At 39.4% G+C, this 22,329-nt stretch overlaps 1 protein-coding gene across 4 annotated transcripts; it reads right to left on the bottom strand.

Annotated features, from left to right (window-relative positions):
• Nucleotides 1–256: 256 nt before the first annotated feature.
• LOC131258109 (ABC transporter G family member 42-like) lies at nt 257–17,603 on the bottom strand. Of its 4 annotated transcripts, XM_058259196.1 has the most exons (25): nt 17,405–17,603; nt 17,158–17,264; nt 16,655–17,052; nt 14,792–15,001; nt 14,126–14,210; nt 13,273–13,432; nt 12,816–12,892; nt 12,005–12,058; nt 11,159–11,249; nt 10,223–10,524; nt 9,431–9,712; nt 8,234–8,550; nt 7,130–7,290; nt 6,436–6,545; nt 5,981–6,134; nt 5,616–5,771; nt 5,116–5,288; nt 4,178–4,510; nt 3,573–3,863; nt 3,392–3,475; nt 3,077–3,210; nt 2,332–2,559; nt 1,962–2,133; nt 1,404–1,658; nt 257–984 (listed from the first exon to the last, which is right to left on the bottom strand). In XM_058259196.1, exons 3-25 carry the CDS (start codon nt 17,047–17,049, stop codon nt 715–717), a joined length of 4,494 nt encoding a protein of 1,497 aa, XP_058115179.1. In that variant the 5' UTR covers nt 17,050–17,052; nt 17,158–17,264; nt 17,405–17,603; the 3' UTR covers nt 257–714. The 4 variants fall into 4 exon arrangements, with proteins under 4 accessions (XP_058115179.1, XP_058115169.1, XP_058115163.1 ...); XM_058259186.1 differs by lacking the exon at nt 17,158–17,264; XM_058259180.1 differs by lacking the exon at nt 17,405–17,603 and having other exon boundaries at nt 17,158–17,389.
• Nucleotides 17,604–22,329: the final 4,726 nt, after the last annotated feature.

The following is a 22,329-nucleotide window of genomic DNA, read 5'->3' as shown; positions in this document are numbered from 1 at the left end:
TAAGCAGGAAGTTGGACAGTAAATCTTAAGATGATGGTTCTCTTCCCAACAGTTTTGCTAGTGTGGTGGTATTCATATGTGTGGCCCACCTGATAAGTTGACAAGCCCAAATTTGGGCCATGTCATCTACCGAGTGGACCAAGGCAAAGCTAAGATTTGCCATACACATGCCAAAGGTGCTTGTAGGCTTCATGAGCCTATTCTTATTATTTCCACGCTTGAATTTTGGAACTAAACAACTAAAGAAGAAAGAACAAATAGAAAGAGAACCTTTATTTCTTTTCTAAATATTGTTACAAAAATTACATATAAAATACCTCTTTCCTACACTGACTGATCTTTTAAAATCGCTAATGTATACTACTTAAAACTAAAACCCCCTTTTTTCTTCCAAAACATCCAAGTCGTTGAATCATCATCCTGTTCCACCATTCCACTGTACTCAAAATGTCAGATTGTTAGGATTCATGATAGTGGTAGCAGAAACTTGATATTGACCGTCAACCTGATGCAACCCCCGTCATTTATCTGGGCTTTGGATCGGCAGTGAGAGTGCAAAACTCACACCGGTGAAATAATTCTTTGCATGATGACCCACTCATGTAATCGCCCATTTTGAGAACTTCATAAACATCTATTTACAAATTTGTTTCTTTGAAAGGATTGCCATGTAAAGATAGCAGATATATATATACGTGTCCATTTTCGCTCCTCCTATCTCTGTTGGAAATTCAATATCTTGATGCAGTACGCGAACATGAACGCAAAGAAGACTGTGAATCCGACCAAGACAGCAGCAACAGGCCCCATGAAATCATTCTTGTAGCCAAAGTGGTCTTCAATATAGGACTTGATTGGCATTGTCGTCCCACCGGGCACCTGGATTGTATTCTCAAGATCACCATACTGTGATACAATCAGCCCGTAGACCGTCCATGCTACAGGGCAAATCCAGTAATACCAGATCCACCACTTTGGAATTTTCTGCAATTTGAGCAATTTAAAAATTAGCCATCCCAATTAAGAAGCATTACTTTTATCTTTACCAACGTATAGAAATATCATGAACAACCAAAATTTTATCAAACAGGCTACTTTCCTCGTTTTAGTCGGTGTTTGGAAAGTTCATTTCGATCACAAGGAAATGACCAAACCATAATAATTTTTTTTTTCCCTGTCTTGGCAAAGTAGCCGTCAAATTGCAGCTACGTTGCTTTCTAAACTCCTAATTGAAAGCAACGTTGTCGCAATTTGGACCCTGCAAAATGAAGCGATTTGCTCATTTCCACTTTGTCGTGCTAACTATTTCAATTCAATGCAATGGTGCATCCAAACAAAACATTAGATACTAATGGTGGCTTGAATTAAATTAAAAGAATAAGTACCCATTAGGGAGGACTTACTGGTCTGGGAATGAAGAAACCAGAGAACAGGTTGAAGAGTGCATAGAAAGCTGCTGCAAAGATAGCTGCGACTTGGTGGTTCGGTGTGATGGACACGGTCATCATGCCATAGTAAGTGAAGTAGAGGAATGTGAAAAAGGTGACGAAGAAGAACCAGAAGAACTTCGCGGCTGTCCACTGGAAGCTCACCATGGCATAGACAATAAGAGTATAGTACGTGGTCTGGATGAATACATATGGTATTTCCATCACGACCTGCATCAAAACACATGTTATCCAGGTTTGTTACTACATTTTTTGTGTCTTTTATCTAATTAGAGAAACAATATAAGAGCATGTGCTAATTAATCTATATGTTACGGTTTATTTTATGACTCTCTTAGGCGTAGCAAAATATAAGCAAAACCCAAAAGAAATATAAGAGATAGATAATATATAGAGAGTCTAGTATATGTGAACCAAATTTCCAACCTATTTTGAGTTTTTATACTGTTTATGACTGAAATTCACCCACCCATTAGGCTTCCCTGAGGTGAGTGAGTAAAATTGGTGTCCTACCTGAGCAATGGCATATGGTAAGGCAGAGTACATCCCTGCAGCTCTTTCTCGGTAAAACACTGTCCTTTCGATGGCTACAATTGGTTGCACGGTCGAGCAGTTGTTGATGCCAACAAACAGAACAGATGCGTACATAGCTCCGATAATGATGGTTAGATCATTTGCATTTTCCCTGCACCATAAACACAAAGTTCATGGTTTTGTCATGAATAATCGAGTAAATAAAATTTTGTTGTTTAAGATTCTCATGAAGTACCTAATCATTTAATGGGACCGTGAACATGAAATGATCAGACTATAGGAGAAAAATGGCCACATGGGAGGCTGAAATTTTTCTTGAAACACTTGAAATAGAGGAAGTGATGCTTACCTTTTTGTGCCAACCCGCCAAAAGATCGTGCCAAGCATGAGGGCAGCAACTAAGGTGAAGAAGTATCGGGCGAGGTTATAGTCAGGGCTTCTCCAATATGTCAACCATTGCTTCCAAAGGCATGATTTGAACTGCCCAAAAGTAGACTGAGAGTATAGTGTGGGGAAATAGATATCTTTGGCTCCTGGGGCAGGAGTGCTTAGCTCCTTAACCAGCGCTTTATTTCTCCTGGAGATAATCACAAAGGTGCACATTAGCACAAATGCAACAAAATTTTATACCAATCACATGGAGGTTAAGTTGATTGCAGGGTTGTTTTCATTTATCTGTGAGATAAAAATATACAATCAGAGTGCTGCAATTTAGTACTAAGTTCTTCCATCTAATAACTGAAAATGATAGTCACATGGATGTGTAAGAAAAAAGTTTCTTAGATGCACTTGAATTCATCAACATAAGAAGAGTATGATTCACACATCTAGGAGCCTTTTCTACTTGGGTTGATTCCAAAGGTGACCAATGAATTGCATGTGAACACTTTTCTACCCAAGACGTTGTGAGATTAGCAGTGCTCTTATTAGAAAACCAGTTTCCTTCTCTGTGTATGTTTGAAAAATGATTCACATTGATGTCCACCACATTGATTCATGTTTTGCTCATCCGAGATTCAAAAATTATTTTACCCAAGAAATTGTCATTATTACGATCCCTCTATCAAATACAAAGGAGAATATAGTTCACTTACTGATACAACTGCGAGGACTTGTAGTGCTCAGCAAAATCAATTCCCAATCGAACTTCAGCAGCAATTGAGCTTGCTTCTAGCATCCATGTTGCCGGATTGTATTTCTCTTTTATTTTTGGGACGCCAGGAATCTCCTACATGATGTAAACCAATGGAAGCTGAGTCAAATCACCATCCTTTTCTCTTTCCATTTTTATTTTTCTCTGTTCTTCTTATGATTGTCAAAATTAATACTTCATGTATGTCAGATTTTGTGTGCGAAGGATCAATACAATAATAATGATGATGACTGTACGAGGGGAAAAAGCGTCTTACTTCAAAGTATTCGATTATCTTCTGAGAATTCCGGCCCAAAGGTCCAGAGTATATCACTTGCCCTCCTCTTTTCATCAGTAGAAGCTGTTAAATTCCACAAATTTCAAATGTTGCATAAATATTACACTCTAAAACTTTTAACTATATGTGTATGGCAGACACAGAGAGGTAGATCAGTTACCTCATCGAAAGCTTCAAAGATGTCAATGCTAGGTTGATGGATTGTGCAGACAACTGTTCTTCCTGTATCAACCGTGTTCCTTACGGTTCTCATGACAATGGCCGCTGCCCTTGCATCAAGACCTGATGTTGGTTCATCCATGAAGATGATTGAAGGGTTAGCGACAAGCTCCACGGCTATTGTCAACCTCTTCCTTTGTTCTGTCGACAGTCCTGTAATCCCTGGGAGGCCCACTATCGCATCTTTGAGATTATCAAGCTCTACCAGTTCCATCACTTCATCTACAAAGATCTGTAAACAAATGATTTTAACATTTACTTCAATCTGAAACTAGACCAATGTACACAGCAGCAATAGCACCACCCTGTTAATCTCACACACATATGTAAGAAAGAAGGGGCCCACATCAATTCTCATTGGTCACATAGGCAGTCAAACGGAGTAGTAAAAAGAAACCATAATTGTCGGACATGGGCCCCATCACCAACATGGAACAATCAAAGCATGTGCGGCCACCTTTTCCTTACTATGTCTTCATGAAAGATTAGCATTTCCCACACAACAACAACAACAACAACAACAATGGTGGTAAACAATAATCTCACCAGTTTCTCTGCATTGTTGACCTCCTTGGGCAAACGAAGAAATGCAGAGTAGATCAAGGATTCTTTAATGGTGACTTGGGGAGAGTGGATATCGGTTTGTTCACAGTAACCAGAAATTCTTGCAAATGTTTCCTGGTTCTTGGGGAATCCTGAGATCTTGACATCTCCTTCTATGTATCCTCCAGTCTTTCTTCCTGCAAGCACATCCATGAGGGTCGTTTTCCCGGCCCCACTAACTCCCATGAGTGCAGTCAGAACACCAGGCCTAAATGCCCCTGTAACTCCCCTCAGCAACTGGAGCCTGTCTTCAGTCACTCCTTGCTCTTTCATTTCCTACGAGATTAGCATAGTTTCTTGTTATTGAATTACAGAATTTAAATAAAAACAGAAAGAATGAGAAATAAATAGAACATATGATTTTCTAAAGAGTAATCATCTGATGCTTGATTGAAAGGAACGTTCTTTTGTTCGATCGAGCATTGATATAGGCATAGATTGATCCCTGTTGTTGGATGGGCCATGTCCTAATATCTCCCCCATCAGATGATCCTAGCCATCTGACAAAAAATGGATAACTGCAACTAACAGTCCAGGTACAATGGGCAACAATAAGACAGATAGGATCATCAGATGGGGGAGATTTTTGGGCATCTTCCATTCACCTAAGGCCCCACCACAAGAATAGCTGGCATCACCAAATTCTGGGCCGCCCAAGTGCATTTTTTTGGGTGTCGTATATTTCCTTTTTCTAGATATGCCTTGAATGACTGAAAACACCAACGTGGTTATCTAAAGAACTGCAAAAAATGCCACTATCATCTTAAATGAAGAAAATAGGGATTTTTTTTTATTTTTTTTTTGAGTTAACTAAGATTCTACTAGTTTCCTCTAGCTGTTATTAGAAAATAAAAACACAGATGAGAAAGAATAAAACTTACTGCAGGCATGTCGACGTAATATTTTATGTCGTCAAATGACATGGCTAAAGGAGTGAATGGAAGAACCATTCCTCTCTTAGGCGCAACACCCATGGTCAACTCGAGAGACGAGTCAGCATTCCGACTAAGTCCCCCATTAGCTTGACTGCTCATGCGCCGAATTGCCATTTCTCCTGAAAAAAATACAAGCCAAGGTCAAGATGCCTCAATTTTTCTTTTCTTTAGAATATCAAATTTGGAAATTTTACATTTACTACATATATAGTAAGACTGTGTTTCGATGCACTACTGAATTGAACGCATTAGTTAGTCCCATAGAAGAGGAAAATGACCAAATTCTAATACCTATGCCAGAATCCATGTTGAAAGAAGATGCATTTTTTTTCATTTCTTTCTATTGAACTAGTTATTACAATGCAATTCAACATTACAACAACACAGCTTTAGACAAGAAACGAATACTTCATGATGTTATCGGCGAATTTGTTGGGTTTTCTTACTTGTATTGTTTCCATCTGAAGCCGATAAAGAACGTGGGACAGAACCACCTTTTGATCCTTTTCTTTTGATCCTTGCCTCTTCATTTGATTCTTCTGGGTTGCCTTCCATCGCATTCGCTGCTTCTTCAGATATAACAGCTTGTGGCTTACCCAAAGCTGTAACAAAACAACAAAAATCAAAAATCAAGATCAAGCAGTTGAAGGGAAGGAAAATAAAGTGCAATTTGGTCATTACAAGACTTTCCAGAGAATGTGTCAAACAATCTTTATCATGACTACATTACCCTCCCAATGTAGAAATTACAGTTCCCTACATACAAACTTGAAGCAAAAAAAAAAAAAAATGGCAATGAAATACTACTTACGATTTAGATACATGAGAGCAAGAGTGAAGAGAACATTGAAAAGGATGATGAATCCAAAAAGGGCTGCTGCTCCAATCCAGAACCAGTAGTTTTTTGGGTAGGCATCAAAATTCTTTAGTACTGCAACTCCTAAATTTGTGACCCCATCAGATGCCTATGGATTCAGTTGCGAACTTGTCAGTGATAATGTGATAAAAACAATGTGCATTCACATTGGCTTTGATAATGAAACAGATGATAAAGAATTTCCACCTTAGAAATTATGGATGTGGCCTCGGAAGCAAGTTGTAAAATTCATGGGTGCCTAAAAGGAATTGTAGGAAATCTCTATTCCTTTTAATTTTGTATTAAAATCTTGACGTTTTTTTGTTCATTTATTTTATTTATTTTGAATTGGCAATAGGAAAAGTTTCTCAATATAGAGAGACTAAGGAAAGGGGAAAAAGGAGCTGTACCAATTTGTTCGTCCACCGTGGAGCAAGCATCTCATTAACAGACAAGGCATTGAAGGCATACGTGAGAGGAGAAATCCAATAACCCCATATCCACCATTTGGGAATTTCCCCTATAATAGAAATGCCCTTGTAAGTTATAATTAAAAAAAAAAAAATCAAAATCAAAATCAAAATGAAAATGCCTCTACCACCAATGTAAACCAAGATCCTTTAAATGGTGTAACTTTGCTGCAGTTCATTAAGAAGTAGCAACATCATACCACAAATGGAGGTGACGCTGCTGTTTTATGCAACACAATGTCACTCTCTATTGAGGGCGAGTGGTTATTCAAGAATGGTTAACTCCCATGAAAAAAAAATTCAAGCCCAGCAAAGAAAAGATTGAAAGAAAGCGAAAACTAAGGATGTGTTTGGATGCACTTTTGAATTAAACTGCAAGCATTAGTTTTGTAATGTGAAGCGAACAAAATTGCACTGACGTTCCTTAGTATTCATACCGAGGGAAATTGCAATTACATTACTTTTAAGCTGGAGTTGAAATGAAGGAATTTAACTGCAATTTGAGGATAACTTCCTCTTAATAAAAAAACCATCATTATATTTGGTCATTTTCTCTTTGATTGAATGGAGTGCCTTGCAATTCAATTTAACTGTTATCCAAACATGACCAAAAGAAGCAAGCAAAGTTAAAAACCTCGAGGAAGTATAAATCCCCCGAGCATGAACACGATAAGCAGAGTGAGAGCTCCTCCAGTGTTTGCAATGATCATGGTTCTACACACTCCTGCAATGAGCCGAAAGAGTCCAGCTGCCATTTGTTGCACCAGGAAGACTATGAGAAGTTGCTTGAAAAACCTGCCACAGATAAATCGCAGTTATTTCTGAACTTTTAGTAACAAAAGCATGCATGACAAAGAATTCTTATAATCATGTAACAGAGTTTTTATTGTCTGACTTTCCCAAAAATCAACCCCCGTTGGCATTAATGCCCTTAGATCAACCGTTACACCTGCTTAATTGTTTACACCATTTATTCCCATAGTGCCCTCACCCTTGATTCCAAATTAGCCATCTAACCTACATCATTTATTCCCCGAATGCCCTCATTTAAAATTCAAACTTGCAAAACTGGTTAAATAGTAATCAGTGTTTTAAAAGGGGAGCGGCATGTAGCATTGCATTCACCCCTATGAAGTGTGAGGCGTAAGCCATGGACCATATAGCGTAAGCTATACACTACTTCTAAATTTTTAATTAAGGTCCATTTGGTTGCACCAAATATCATGAAATTTCATAATATTTTACACCAAAATAGACTGATTGAACACGGTCTAAAACAATAGGTAAAATAGGGCAAAGTTTAAGTATATAGATTTATAAAAAAAAAAAAAAAAAAAAAAAAAAATAGCAACAAAACCAATTCGATACTATTGTTTATGTTATTTAATTAAAATCATTGAAAATATTAACAAATTTTAACGAAAAATAGAAAAATGCAAGAAACCATTCAAAATTTAATCAATTTTGCTGTTTTAGTGGAAAACAATTTGTAGCATAAGCTAAGCCATGTGTAGTGTAAGCCATGTAGTGTATAGCGCATAAGCTACATGCGACTTACGCCATTTTCATGAACTACCTAGCATGAAGACTATGCTATGCTATGTGGCGTAAGGCAGTTATATCATGATTACAGAAGTACCCTATCTACCTGTTAGATTGAAAACTTTACCTGCGTCATCTATACCATTTATTCCCAAATAATTCTCACAAATATAAGCGGATAGGTTAAGTTAGTTACCTGCTCGCTTCTGGTGCAAATCCAATGGTGTAATATGTGGTCACCATCCACACTATAGCCTCCAAGATGGAAATTGGGATTCTAAGGAGGAAGTTTGGGAGAGTGAAAACCCAAGGGGGGTGGAACAGTAGGTCCCGCTGCTTGTAGAACACTGGGAGCCTTACGATGGTCAGAGATAGCTCAGCGAATCCATTGAACATGTTGACGATCATAGCAAAGAGAAGCGCTCCGATAAAGATGGCACCATCACCTTCGGTCCTTGTGTGCATCTCCGTCCTCAGGAAGATGGTCGATGTAATTATTGCAACTATGATAATCTGAAAGAGAAAGATGATCAAAAGAGCACCATATCAGAATATGAATGACTTGTGAGAAATTTATTTTAGGTTGTCACTTAGAAAAGTGGCATTTCAGTGGTCCACATGATCATAGGTGGGCCCACTTGAGCACTTCATGTAAATTCGTGCAGTAGTAAGATAAGAACAACTTGTACTGGATCATAGCCCATGAATGGGAAACATAAGCACCTAAAAGTGGGGCCAATGGTCAGGTGATCTGAACCATCGATGTGAAATTGATGTAGGACAAGTTAAGGAAAATGTCATGGATGGCCATGATTGAAAGAAATAGGACTTGGCCCATAACTTTAGGGCTGGTTATCCATTATGCGTTTATAATATGTCATTGGAAAGTTATCGACGAGCTCCACATGCTGGACAATGCCAAAAGCCATTTGCCCACAAGTGTTTCTCCAAAAAAAAACAAAGAAAAAGAAACAAAGATTATTTTAAGGGTTAATTTTGAGTTTAAAGTTAAAATTTATAATTTTTAGTTAGTTCCAATTTTTTAAATTTTAATGGTGTCTTAGGATTTCAAGAGTCTTATGATAGCTTACTGTCCTTGTTTAAGTGAAAGAGTTTAATCAAATTAGAAGTCATTTACTATTTTTAGTAAATTTACTATTTTAGAAAAGTAACGAATTTAGGATATATAGGCTTATATGAGTTATATTTATGGCACTGTAGACAGTTTCTTTTCAGACTTTTCATCAACAATATCAATTTTCTTTTCTCATTTTCATAGATTTCTCTCTTCTTGTGGATTCAAGGAATATTTTTTAGAAGGAGATGGTCATATCTTCTCTTGTATCCACACACCTGCTACATTAGAACATGAAGGAAAAGGTAGGAGATGCACCTGGACAGTCTTAAAGACGTAGACGAAGGAATTCCTCTCGATAAGAAGCCACTCCTTGGCGAAGCTGGCCTTCAGTAGTTCCCACGTAGGAACAGAGTTCTTGGTGAACACGAGTGCCGCTCTATGGTTCTTGCTCTTATCGAATGGTACCGATAGCTCATTCTTCAAGTTCAGGCCCACATGGAATGTCTTGAACCGTTGACTGAATTCAGACACCGGAATGTAGCGGTATGGCTTGCTCTTGTCTTCCCAATACTGTTCTTGATCCTTCTTTGAAGTAACCTGCCCAAGAATAGAACCGAAGGTTTGTTTTCATGGATTGGAAATTCTAGTGTTTCATTTACAGGGATGAACATTCCGACCATAAAGATGGCAAACATGAGCTGATCACGACCGTTGATCAGGTGGCCCACCATTGTATGGGCAGTAAACTATAGTGAACACATAACTCTTGACCATCCAATGGCTGAGAGTATTGCCTGTTGTATGTGGAACTTCGTTCATTTTGTTTTAGTTAACAGCCCATTGCTCAACCTGATACAGTTGATTTTTGGACATGGCCCATATACATGGTTACAAACTGATTCAACAGTTCGATGAACATTCACAAGTAGACGTGTATAATAGAGATGTTCTTTGGTGAAGCTCCACAGTGGGCCTGTAAAAGGTGCATTTTTCAGTTATAAATGGGCCTGAACTAAAATATCCACCATAGGAATGTAGCACTTGGGTTGTGCTCAGTTTTATATGTAGTGGAAACAAGAGTAAGTAATTATGAAACAATGTGGTCACCTCCTGCAGAAAATCAGCAGTGCCTTTCCTTTCGGGGCATTTGAATCCGCAGCTCTCAAAGAAATCGAGGACGTGTTCTTTGGGTCCCTGGTAAACGATTTGGCCCTCTGAGAGGAGAACAATGTCATCAAAGAGTTCATAGGTCTCCGGTGCCGGTTGAAGGAGAGAAATGAAGATGGTGCCCTCAGTCAGATGGACAATCTGCTGCAGGCATTTCACTATCTGGAAGGTAGTCGAGCTATCCAGGCCGGTTGATATCTCATCCATGAACAGGGTCTTGGTTGGACCCACAATCATTTCCCCTGCAACAAGAAAAGTGTCAATCAGGCGTAAAAATAGACAAGGTTGGCGTGTGTTAGGTAGGGAGCAAATGGGGTGAGCATGGCTAAAGCATGTCCAGGTCCAGCCCATGAGCTAAGCACTGAGTCCTGGTCTACCCCGTCCCATGAAAATGCAAGCCCAGGTCCAGCCCATTCCCTAATAAGGATTTGTACTGTGTGAATGGGCACAAGGACATGAGATCCAAGACTCTAATAAGGTGGGTCCCTTCAATGGTGTTATTTAACCCAATTACGAAGCCGATCGGAAATTTTTAACTGTTGAATTAAGGTTATATCTGAGCCACTCATAAGGTGGGTCCCTTCAATGGTGTTATCTAACCCAAAAAAATTTTTAAAAAAATCCAGTTCAGTGCTGAAATTCAGCATAAGGTTTCTTGACTGGCCTGATTTTTGGATAAGGTTATATCCACATCAGGCCCCTGATTTTTGGATAAGGTTATATCCACATCAGGCCCCACCTAATAAGCGGCCAAGTCCTTGTTCTCACATGTGCTGCACCTACAGTCAGTGCACATGCTCAATAATAACAAAAGTGTATTGACTAAAATGCCCTTGAAACAGGTGATTTGTCCTCATCAACAAATGAACAACAAACCTGTAGTAACCCGCTTCCTTTGGCCGCCTGATACTCCTCTGTGCATCTCATCGCCCACGATGGTGTCCCTACAAATGTCCAGCCCTAGTATCTGTGTTCCATAATCAAACCACACCAACCATCATAAGCCACCCGTGTAGAGCCCTGCCTGTCTACACACAAGCGCATGTGCCGATACAGCGCTAGCACACAAGGTCTAAACTTCCATCAGGTGGTCATACCATTAGATCTTATGGCCCAGAAAACGGGTTGTTATACTCATCGGCTGGGCCACATTTCACAAAATAAATAGATGAATAGAAAGAATTATTTTAGCCATCCGTTTCTGTTGTATATAGAGACAGCCTGATTTTTTCAGCCAGAAGATAGAATCAAGGTGGCCCACCTAATGGAAACCTATGATCTCTCCTACTAATAATGCAACCAATTGAGGACATATCCACCAGGGGTATTATGGTCATTTCATTGTAGTAGAAAAGTAAGGTTATTTTGGGAACATTTCGGTGAACTAAATTGGAGAAAAAGCCCCACCAACCAAGACAACATTGGGCCCACATGAAAATGTCATTGCAGCCTTACATCGCCAGCAAATGTGCTTTTCCTTTCATGCATATACCAATGTCAAACTAGCTTTTTTCTTAAAAGTCAAGAAAGCTCAGTTGAAGGAACCTTTTATATAAGAAAGAAACAAAGCATTGGCATTGAAAATGCACTTGCTTGTCTCATAAAATCATTCAAGAGATAAAAACCTCAGAATCAAGGATAATGGCAGGGGTACTTTTGGAATCACATTCGTGAAAATATCTCTTCCACATAAATAAGCATTTCAAGGCGAATCGTCCTTACTCTGAGAGTGTAGTCTGTTTGTAGGCTGCTTTCAACTCCTTCCATTGCTATGGCCTGAAAAGTTTGAAATACCATATAAAATACATGTATCAACTAAAATGACAAAAGCGAACTATACACGAAATTCTCAGTGTATGCACCCATCACCCATCACCAAGATTTTGAAAATCTCATGATAGCATCATGAAAAATACACTAAACCATATTATTGCAGTATCATCATGGGATTTCCAAAATCTCGGAAAATTTTTAAATATTGCATTTTTTATCATGATATTAACTTGAAAAAATAGTAACAAAAAATCAAGGAATTTGTTATATAAATATTTTTATTTTGGTGGGATTTTCTCAACAATATCCCAAGAAAAACCTCGAATTTTGAAAATCTTTAAGAAATTTTTGGGCAGAGAAAGGTCTAGGCCCACCAATGAGCCTAGTCTGCTTCGGCTGGATATGGGTGCGTTGCGAAAGGCATGGGCTGTGCACAGAGATCATTTGAGCGATTGCGATCAGGTTGGGACAGTCCCAGACCAGATCATTTGCAGGCTACGCCTGTCATTTGCCCATTTTGGCAAAGTTCAGCCCAGCCCACTTGCAACCATGGCTTGAACAACTGAACTGGCCTGCTGAAGTGGGCCCTACGCCTAGCCCCAAATGTAGAAGAAATGCATTTTGCATTGGACTATAAAGTATGGAGACAATCTTTGTATTTTGGGAACTTGTTTCCACCATTTTAATTTCAATATGATTTGTACATTAAAAAGGGAAGAGGACAGCGCATCCAATGGATGTTATAGTGTGCTCAGCTTACCTTCATGAAAAGATCAACTTCGACTTCTGGGTGTATTCCCTCGGCTTTCTCTCTCCTTACCAATTCAGTTAGGAGCTCTGCAATCAACTAGAATTCAATCAAATTTTGAAAAATAAAAATAAAAAAAACAAGTACAGAGAGGAATACTACAACAATGTGCACACCAACATATCTTGATTGTGCACGTGAAACTTGCGTACGGTGATCAGGACCACTGATTAGGTGGGCCGCAATGTGGATGAATTCACCTAAAACAGAGAAATGGTCCACACTTATCAACGACAACTCACATCAGGATAATCAGAGTGGTTAAATTCCTGCAATTTTGGGCCTATTACCCATCCGTCTGATGGCCCACCAGATAAACAGTCCTGATCAACGTATATGGTGAGGATGTCACAGCCTAGAAGTTGTATGATGCAGTGAATCATGATAGCATAAAATTGAGGAAAATCACCGTATCTCGATCCAACTCCTTGACACCTTGAAGAGAAATCTAGTGTCTCCTTAACCGTCATTTCTCCAATGTGAACATCGTTCTGGCTGATGTATGCTGATGTCTTTTGCGGTACAAACTCATCGAGCTGATGACCGTTGTATGTGACCTCTCCTTGGACCTGTTCAATGAAGATTTCTTAGAAGATGGAGCAAGTGTGACTCATTCAACTCATTGAGTCTTACAGACCAATTTAACTGAGTTCTCTTTCAAGTTTGGACACTTCATGACTCGTTGTCTCATGTGTGTCATTTCCTTTAGTTTACCTTGGGTTTTGTAGAGTTTGTGACGCTTAACAAATCCTGACAAGGTTGATTTCTTTAGACCATGGTCTGAATACTAAAAGCGTGGTTGTAATGAATTTCTGACTCGTCTAATTGTCAAGTCAGAATAGTAACTCCACTGAGTTTGTCATCCCAACATCAAAAGGTTTGGCATTCAATCGACTTAAAAGAGCAAGTATTCACCTTGATCTTGGACCCAGCTAATGTGGACTAGGTCAAACCATGTTGTATTGAGTTGGGTGTGTTCTGATCAAGACTACCTCATCTGTGGTAATATATTGTACGGTCCAACAGATCATATAACTTACATGGAGTCAAGCTCATATTGGAGCTGGACTGAGCTTTTGAGACTTCGAATCAGATCATCACATTACTGAGTTGAACTCAATGACACAAAATTTGAGACTACAAACCAGATATTCACATTAATGAGTTGAAATCAGTGAAGTTGACTCGACTATGGTTTTAGAAATTATGATTCAAACACATCTCATAACATAATATGTTATCTGTTGTGTACGTTTACAAACCTTCAAGGTTGGATCTAGCTTTCCTGCAAGTGCCAGCAACAGAGTTGTCTTCCCGGAGGAAGGAGGACCTAACAAAAGTGTCATCCTGTAAAATGATAAAATCATTAAAGAAAGGTACAATTAGTTTCAATTTTATTATGTGGAATTCATTTGCTAAGGGTGGGTTTGGATGCTCAATTGGATAGAATTACAATTCACTCAATTAGATATATAGCAAACTATCCAAATAGAAGTGGGGTCAATTTAATTCTAGGGACAAACAACCCCAATTTGCAATTCCATGCATTTCTAGTTGAACTGGAAACTATATGAATTGCTGTATGGTGCCTGCCCCCACATAGGTAATTTCCATTTTACAGTACCAAATTATTGCAATTCGATTCAATTGAGCAACCAAACAAAGCCTCTCTTTTTTTCTTTTCTTTTTTACACACCCTCACACCCCACCCCACACATGCACGCACTCACACACACTCTCGCATATTTGCACCACAAGGGATGCTCAAACCCGTGACCTCGTGTTGAAACCTCAGAGAGTCTACCACTGAGGCACGGTACTTCAAATGCTACCAAAAGAACGAGAATTGTTCTCCCAAGGACAGTCAAACATATAGATATTACACTATCATATCATGTATGAGATCTACTATACACACATGAACAGACCTTGAAGGTTTTATAATCCCAGAGGCATCCTTGAGTATAGTGAGGGTAGTTCTCTTAGCCAGCCTTATTCCCACCGTAGCTAGAGCTGATTCTGCAAGGTTTCTTGCTGTGTTTATAAGAGTAGGAAGAGCTCTATTTCCGATATAGCATTTTGCTTCTATGGTTAGATGCTCAAACCTAACTTCAACTGTTGGAAGCTGGATTCCAACCCTGCAATCAAATCAAGAAAAAGAATGAACAAAGGATACTAGTTATAATTATTCAAGAAAGGTATGATCACTCAGTGTATTCGATTTGGTACTAGCCTCAGCTGAGTCAACTCGGCCCAAAGCGAGTCGAGGTTTTAAAGAAAACCTCCAATTCCATCTCTTTTTTTATTTATTTTGTCTTTAATTGGCTCTTTACAGTTGAAGGTAACCTCCAAGAATTCTTCTTCTTTTCTATCTTGAGAAACTGTATGAAACTGTATGATCCTTGACACGAGGATGGACAAGTGCACCCATGATTCAGCGATCCAGAGCATTGGTGGTCTATTCGGTTCTCCCATGGAGGGACCATGCTGCAAAAATCTCCCACAATGGATAAACCCTAGACTCAATGGTGGGCCTGATCTCAGTTGAATGTGGACCAGTACCAAAATTTTCTTCTTAACCGTCTATTTGCATAATACAAAACAATAGGTTAGTATTTTCTCATTGAGCAAATTTATTTTATTTTATTTTTGTGTACATGGCCAATTCAATGTGGGACCTAGAAAATCAATGATCCAGATCACCAAACCACTGCCCCACATATACAAACTGAAACCCTGAGTGCCAGGTGCAGATCTTTGGCCCAAGGATCATATAATTACTTCTTCTTATTCTTCTTATTCTTCTTCTTCTTCTTTTTTGTCTAATTAAATGTTAAAGGCCAAGATTCACCAACCCCAAACACTAGTCAAAGATAACATATAATAACATTTATCATAGTCCACCCACCTTTCCCACTAAAACAAAATATGAAAAAAGAACAATTATAGGTGGAAATGGCTTTCAATCACCATCAGAGCTCTCATTGAAGTTCTTTACGGTCTACAAACAATACCATAAAATCAAAGACTATTTTGCATCTTTTAAATGAAAAATCCTCCAAAACAATCAAACCTTCGCAAACCCAGGAACCAAAACATTTCTATTGACTCCAAATCAAGATACAAAACATCACAATGCATCATATAATGTCGGTAATGTATCGCAATAAATTCATAAGGAATTATGATTAAAAAAGCATCTGGAATGCACATATGAATTGAAAATTATCATTTGCCAGTTTGTATCATCGACAGAGTCCAGCACAAATCTATGGTATTGGAATATCACAATAGCATTTCTCCCCCTAGAATTTCAATGGAATTCTTCAATATTATAATACCAAGGCTGGAATTCTTTGTTGTAATCTCATAAAGTGATATCATACATGCAAACAATATTTCAAATCATGCTGCAGATTATTCAAAATTGATATAGAAATTAACCAAAAAAAAAAAAAAATCAATCAATCAATTGCACTCACTCATCGGAACTTATTGAAATTCTTTCCAGATTCAGTCAGTAGCATCAAAATCTGATGAAAACGACAAAGAACCCTTTTTTTTCCCTTAAGAATAATCAAACGCCAAGCAATCAAATGGTTCCATCCATGCCAAGATTTCGAAATTCAAAAATATATTTCTCTTAACTAAATTTAATCACAAAATGAAAACAAATACATCGGAGAGAATTTTCACTCAGATGGCCAAAAATAACAAATTTGAACGAGCCCATCAAAGATCAAGAAATTATTTGAAAACAAATGTGGAGAAATAAAAGATTTAAAACTTACTTGTCGATCCTATTCCTGAATTTCCTCAAGAATTTCTCATTATCCTCCTCAGTGACCCTGAATATCCGCTCGATGAATTCCTGCCGCTCATCAGTATTCAGATTCCGCACATCGACCTCCTTGTGGATGAACTGATTTGACTGGTTCTCGTTCTCGAGATAAGATTTGAATATGCTTGTTCTCAGCCGTTCATATGTCGGCAGTTTCTCCAATGCAGCCCATCTCAGAGCCTCTTCATCATCGCTGATGCCACCTGCGCTCCGCCTCGATCCTGTTGACCGAGCAAACACGTCCTCCATACCCCAGTTGCTCCTGCTAATGCTCCTGCTAATGCTCCTACTCATGCTCCTGCTGGCCCGCAGTCCTGAATCCCAGGCCTTCTCGATGCTCTCCATCAGCTGCAAGTTTCAAGAAGAATCCAATAAGAACAGAGAAAAACAAACAAAATAATGAAACGAGATGAATAGAAGCATTTAAATGGGAATTGAAAGATGAAGGCTTACTCAAATGAACGTTGGCAGTATTTGCTCTGTTCTACTGTGAAAAGAGAAGAGAAACGCCAAAATCGACGTTTTTAGGAGATTTCCAGAATTGGGTCTTCTGATCTTCTCTGTTTTGATTAAGAAAAAGGAAAATCGCACCAAAATATCCTCTTCAGAGTCTTCCCGGGAATGGGTTTTTGTATAATTCTCTTCTTTGATGTTTAAAAGAAAAGAAGAAGAAGAAGAAGAAGAAGAAGAAGAAACTTACACCAGTATCTCTGTTTAGAGGCTTTATGCAAATGGGTTTTGAAAGTTATATTGGGCTTGTATTGATTCTTCTCAACTTTGAAAAAAAAAAAAAAAAACGAAAATGCACCCAAAAATATTCTTCTTGCTTTCTAAGCTGTATGGGCAAGTGCATCCGGGAAACTCAACATGCAGAGCTGATAATCTACTGGAGGGAGGCTTTCCTCTCTCTCTCTTTCCTCTCTCTCTCTCTCTCTCTGTGTTAGAAGAGCTCTCAAAAGAGAGATGGAAGCAGAGAGATGTGATTATAGATTAATGGGCTACGCTTAAATACACAGATGCATGTACTATACATAACGGCAGTTCTAAAAGATTTTTTTAATATTCGACGGGCATGCGTTGGCAAAAAAAAAAAAAAATTACAGAGGACGGATCCGATACGAAGCTTCCATTTACGTCTAATCCTACGGTTTCAGTTTAAACCGCACAACAAGGGTTTTTTGGGTATTTAAGGACGTGTTTGGCCGGACCGATCCCACGGGATTTGGTGGGATGGGATCAATTTTAAGGTAATGATGATGGTGTCAGTGGATTGTCTCATGATCCATGGGTTTGCTTATATCCCTCGGAAGTTCACCGGGTCTGTTTGGCATGCCCCGCTTATCCTGGGATTTTACCGTCCAATCCATTCAACTAAGGGATAGGATCACTGTTAAGGTAATGATGGTGATGTCAGTGGACTGCCAGTGGATTGTCTTAAGATCCATGGGATTGCTCATATCCCTGGACAAGTGCACCGGATCTGTTTGGCTCGTCATTCCCATCCCAGGATATTGCCGATCCCATCCCTCCTAATCCCACCGAATCCCACCTCCAGCGCCCGGCCAAACACGCCCTAAAATTGTTGGTGTGGAGTTTGAAACCGGGGCTAGAGTTGTACACTAGCAGAGTTAGCTCGGTGACTCAGCTCGACTCAACTCGAAAAAGCTCGACTCAGCTTGGCTTGAAATGAGTTCGAGCCGAGCACAAGCTGATTTTTGGTACTCGAAATGAGTTCGAGCTGAGCACGAGCTTGACCCTGCTCGACTCGGCTTGACTCGAATAGTACTCGAAATCGAGTCGACTCGAACTTGACTTGGTACAGGACCAGGGTATATATACCCATCTAATTTCCAAAACAAAAAACCTAAAGCCCTAACCCCATCGCGCATCCCTCCCAACGCCCGTTCAAAAAAAAAAAACCCAACCCTTCAAAAAAAAAACCCTCACCCTCTCTTATCCATCCGGCCCATCCCAGTTCTCGTTCGGCGTTCCCCTATCTCCGGCCACCCCAGCGCTCGTTTCCCTCTTTCCCATCGGCCGTCCCAACCATCGATCGCCCTGTCTGGCTGTCCCTCTTCTTTCCTTACCTGTCCGGCAACCTTTTTAGTGGCCACAGCGACTGTCTGGTTCTCTCTCTCTCTCTCTCTCTCTCTCTCTCTCACACTACCCTGTCCGGTGCCAGTCGTCCCTGCCGCATGTCTCTGCCTCGCCCGGTAAGTACCTTTAACTCGAAAACTCTGCTCGAACTCGGTTCGAAATCTGCTCTAACTCAGACAAGCCGAACACGAGCTGATGTTCCGAGCTCGAAAGCTGAGCCGAGCCGAGCCGAGCACGCGATAGGACTTAAGCAGTGCGAGTCGAGCACCAGATGGGTAATACTCAACTCTTGGGCAGGTAATATCATTGACAGAAAGTCCACCTCTGGATATTTTACATTTGTTAGGGGAAATCTTGTAACCTGGAGAAGCAAGAAACAAAAAGTGATAGCTTTGTCAAGTGTTGAAGCTGAGTTTAGGGGAATGGCTAAAGGTCTTTGTGAACTCCTTTGGCTAAGAAAGCTACTCACTAAAATCGGGTTTGCCCCCACTTCCGAGATGGATCTCTTATATGACAATAAAGCTACAATTGTCATTTGTCACAATCCTATTCAACATGATCGTACTAAACATGTGGAGGTAGATCGACATTTCATCAAAGAGAATCTTGAAGCAAAAATAATTAGGTTTCCGTTTGTGAAATCCAAAGATTAATTGGCAGAAATCCTTACAAAAGCTGTATCTAGTAAGGACTTCTGCAACTCACTTGACAAGTTGGGCATGCGAGACCTCTACTCGACTCGTGTACAGCTCTAACCGGAGCTAGTGCAACAGGACTCATATTGGCTGGTGTACAAGGATGCGGATTGGCTACTCACAGGTTGAGCAGCAAGGCAACTATTGAAGTGACGCACAAAGTTCTGTGGGTCCCACCATGATGTATGTTTTGTATACACGTCGTCCATCCATCTGGAAAGATCATTTTAGGGTATGATTCAGAGAATGAGTCACATCCAAAACTCTAGTGGACCACAGCACAAAAAAAAAGTGAGGAGAGTGATGCCACCGTTAAAAACTTCTAAAGGCCACATAAGTTTTAGATCAAGCTGATATTTGTGTTTTCCCTTCTTTAATGTCTTTGTTAACTTTTGAACAGGTTTGATTTTGAAAAAACATCATGGTGGGCCTTAGGAAGGTTTCAACGGTGGGCTTAAATCTTCCCGCTGTTTTCTGTGGTGGGGTCCACTAGAGCTTTGGATCTGTCTCATTCTTTGGCTCATGCCTTAAAATGATATCTCCAGATGGATAGACGGCATGGATACAGCACATACATCATGGTCGGGTCCACAGAACTTGGCAACGTCACTTCAGCAGCGAGTCTCGCTACTAATCCGCGTCCGGTGTACAACGCATCACGACGGACCTACCATGTACACGTGAAAAAACTGTGGCCCACCATGATGTGTAAGTTTTATCCACGCCGCCAGTCCCCAGCTCAAGCATACGCCACACAACAGCAACCAGGATAAGGAGGCCACTGTTGACATCATCCTACGGCCCACATGATATTTATTTGCCATCAATTTGTTTATAAACTTATTTATAAGGACATAGACATGAAAACGGATTGGCTTCCCCCTGCCACCAGCCAATGGCTGGTGGTCGGTGCTCTGTGGGCTCCACCATGATGTATGTGTTTCACCCATGTCGTCCATCTATTTTTTTAGATCATGAGATCAAAATTGAGGTATATCCAAATCTCAAGTGGGCCACATTATAGGAAACAGTGTTGAATGAACGTCGACCATTAAAAACTTTTTGGGGGCCATAAAGTTTTGGATCAAGCTGATCTTTGTTTTTTCCCTTCATCTAGGTCTATATGACCTGATCAACGGATTGGATGACAAATAAAAAGTACAGTGGGCCTTAGGAGGATTTTAATGGTGGATATCCAATCACTATTGTTTTCCTGTGGTGTGGTCCACCTGAGATTTATATACCTCTCATTTTTTGGATCAAGCCGGAAAATAATATGTAAAAATGAATGTAAAAATGAATGAATGGAATGGATGAAACACATACATCATGGTGGGGCTCACAAAGCACCAACCGGCGGGGGAGTAGCCAATCCGTTCTCATAGACATGGATAACAAAAGCACAAATATCAGCTTCATCCAAAACTTCCATTGTCCTTGTCCTGTCCAAGTTTTTAATGGCACTCATCCAATCCCCACTACTTATAATGTGGTCCGCTTGAACTTTGGATCTTTCTCATTTTTGCTCCCATGCTCTAAAATTATCTAAAAATAAATAAATGGATAGGATGAATAATGTTGGGACTCGTAGAAGTATATAAAGAAGAATCAAACAAATTAATCATAATCACACAAATATATCCAACAGAAATACTCTGAATTTACATGAAAAATCCCTTATAGGAAAAAAACCACGGCACAAAACGATGATGTACCATAAATGACAAAATTATAAGAGATGAAATCTTACTGATCAAAGCCCCAAGAAAAAAACTCTAACATTTTCTTTCTCCAAAACCCTCTCAAACCCTTAAGCACTTTTAGTCCATTGCCCTAATTCTGATTACACCCATCAATGTAAGCAAAAACAGAAATAGAAATAAATCGCGCAAAACCACATAAATTGCTCAATTCATCAACCTGTCGATTCAACTAGTCGAAACGTGTCAATTGGTCAGGTTAACCTGTCAACTAGAGTTTTTGAGAGTTTTCGACCTGTCAAAAATTCCAAAAACTGTCTAGAGAGTTTTGCCAAAAAATCAAATATTTTTTATATCTTTCGACCTATCGACCCAAACCATGACCAGTCGATGACCCCTTTTTCAGCATAGATTTGAGTCATCTAATTTTCAACATTCTCTACCATGACTTTAATTTTCATACTGCAACACGCCATGTTCAATCCTCCATCTCCAACATACTTCCACAATCATCGCTTCTCGTGCACACTCCATCTTCACTTTATCTTTATCAGTGCCAATACGTAGTGCCTATCTACCTTGAATATATCGAAGTAGCTATTTCACTTCCTCCCTATATTGATTGTCGTGGTTAAACATGTATCTGCTAACAACATTCACTGTATATGAAATATTCAGTCTCATACAAACCATGGCATACATCAAGCTATCAACCATAATCGAATAAGGCACACAAGACATAACATGTGTTTCTTCATCCGTTTCAAGACACTGCTCATAAGAAAGTTAAAAATGAGTTGTCTTGAGAATGTTAACTGACTTTGCCTTGTTTATCACATACTTTACTAATACCTTCTAAAGGTATTCCGCCTAAGATAACTATAGCCTACTCCTCTTCCTGTATCTATGTATTTCAATACCAAGAACTCTCTTTGCAGTTACTAGATTTTTCGCCTCAAATGTCCTTAAGAGTTGAACCTTTAGTATATCGATCTCAATCATATTATGACTAGCAATAAGCATGTCATCGACAGACAAGATAATATACTTCTCATCACTCGGTGTCTTGAAATAGACACAATGATCATATTCACTCCTAGTAAATCTTCGACTCATCAAGAAAGAATCAAATT

The sequence above is a fragment of the Magnolia sinica genome, chromosome 1, assembly GCF_029962835.1.
Source record: "Magnolia sinica isolate HGM2019 chromosome 1, MsV1, whole genome shotgun sequence".
Lineage (NCBI taxonomy): Eukaryota > Viridiplantae > Streptophyta > Magnoliopsida > Magnoliales > Magnoliaceae > Magnolia > Magnolia sinica.
This window is presented reverse-complemented; position numbering and strand designations above follow the sequence as displayed.

What these genes read in the sequence shown, in the direction of transcription:
- LOC131258109 (XM_058259196.1), bottom strand. Translation starts at nt 17,049, where the DNA reads ATGGAGAGCATCGAGAAGGCCTGGGATTCAGGACTGCGGGCCAGCAGG. An exon ending in TTTGCACCAGAAGCGAGCAG is followed by an intron (nt 7,291 to 8,233) that starts GTAACTAACTTA and finishes TATCTGTGGCAG; the next exon opens with GTTTTTCAAGCAACTTCTCA. An exon ending in TCAACAATGCAGAGAAACTG is followed by an intron (nt 3,864 to 4,177) that starts GTGAGATTATTG and finishes ATTTGTTTACAG; the next exon opens with ATCTTTGTAGATGAAGTGAT.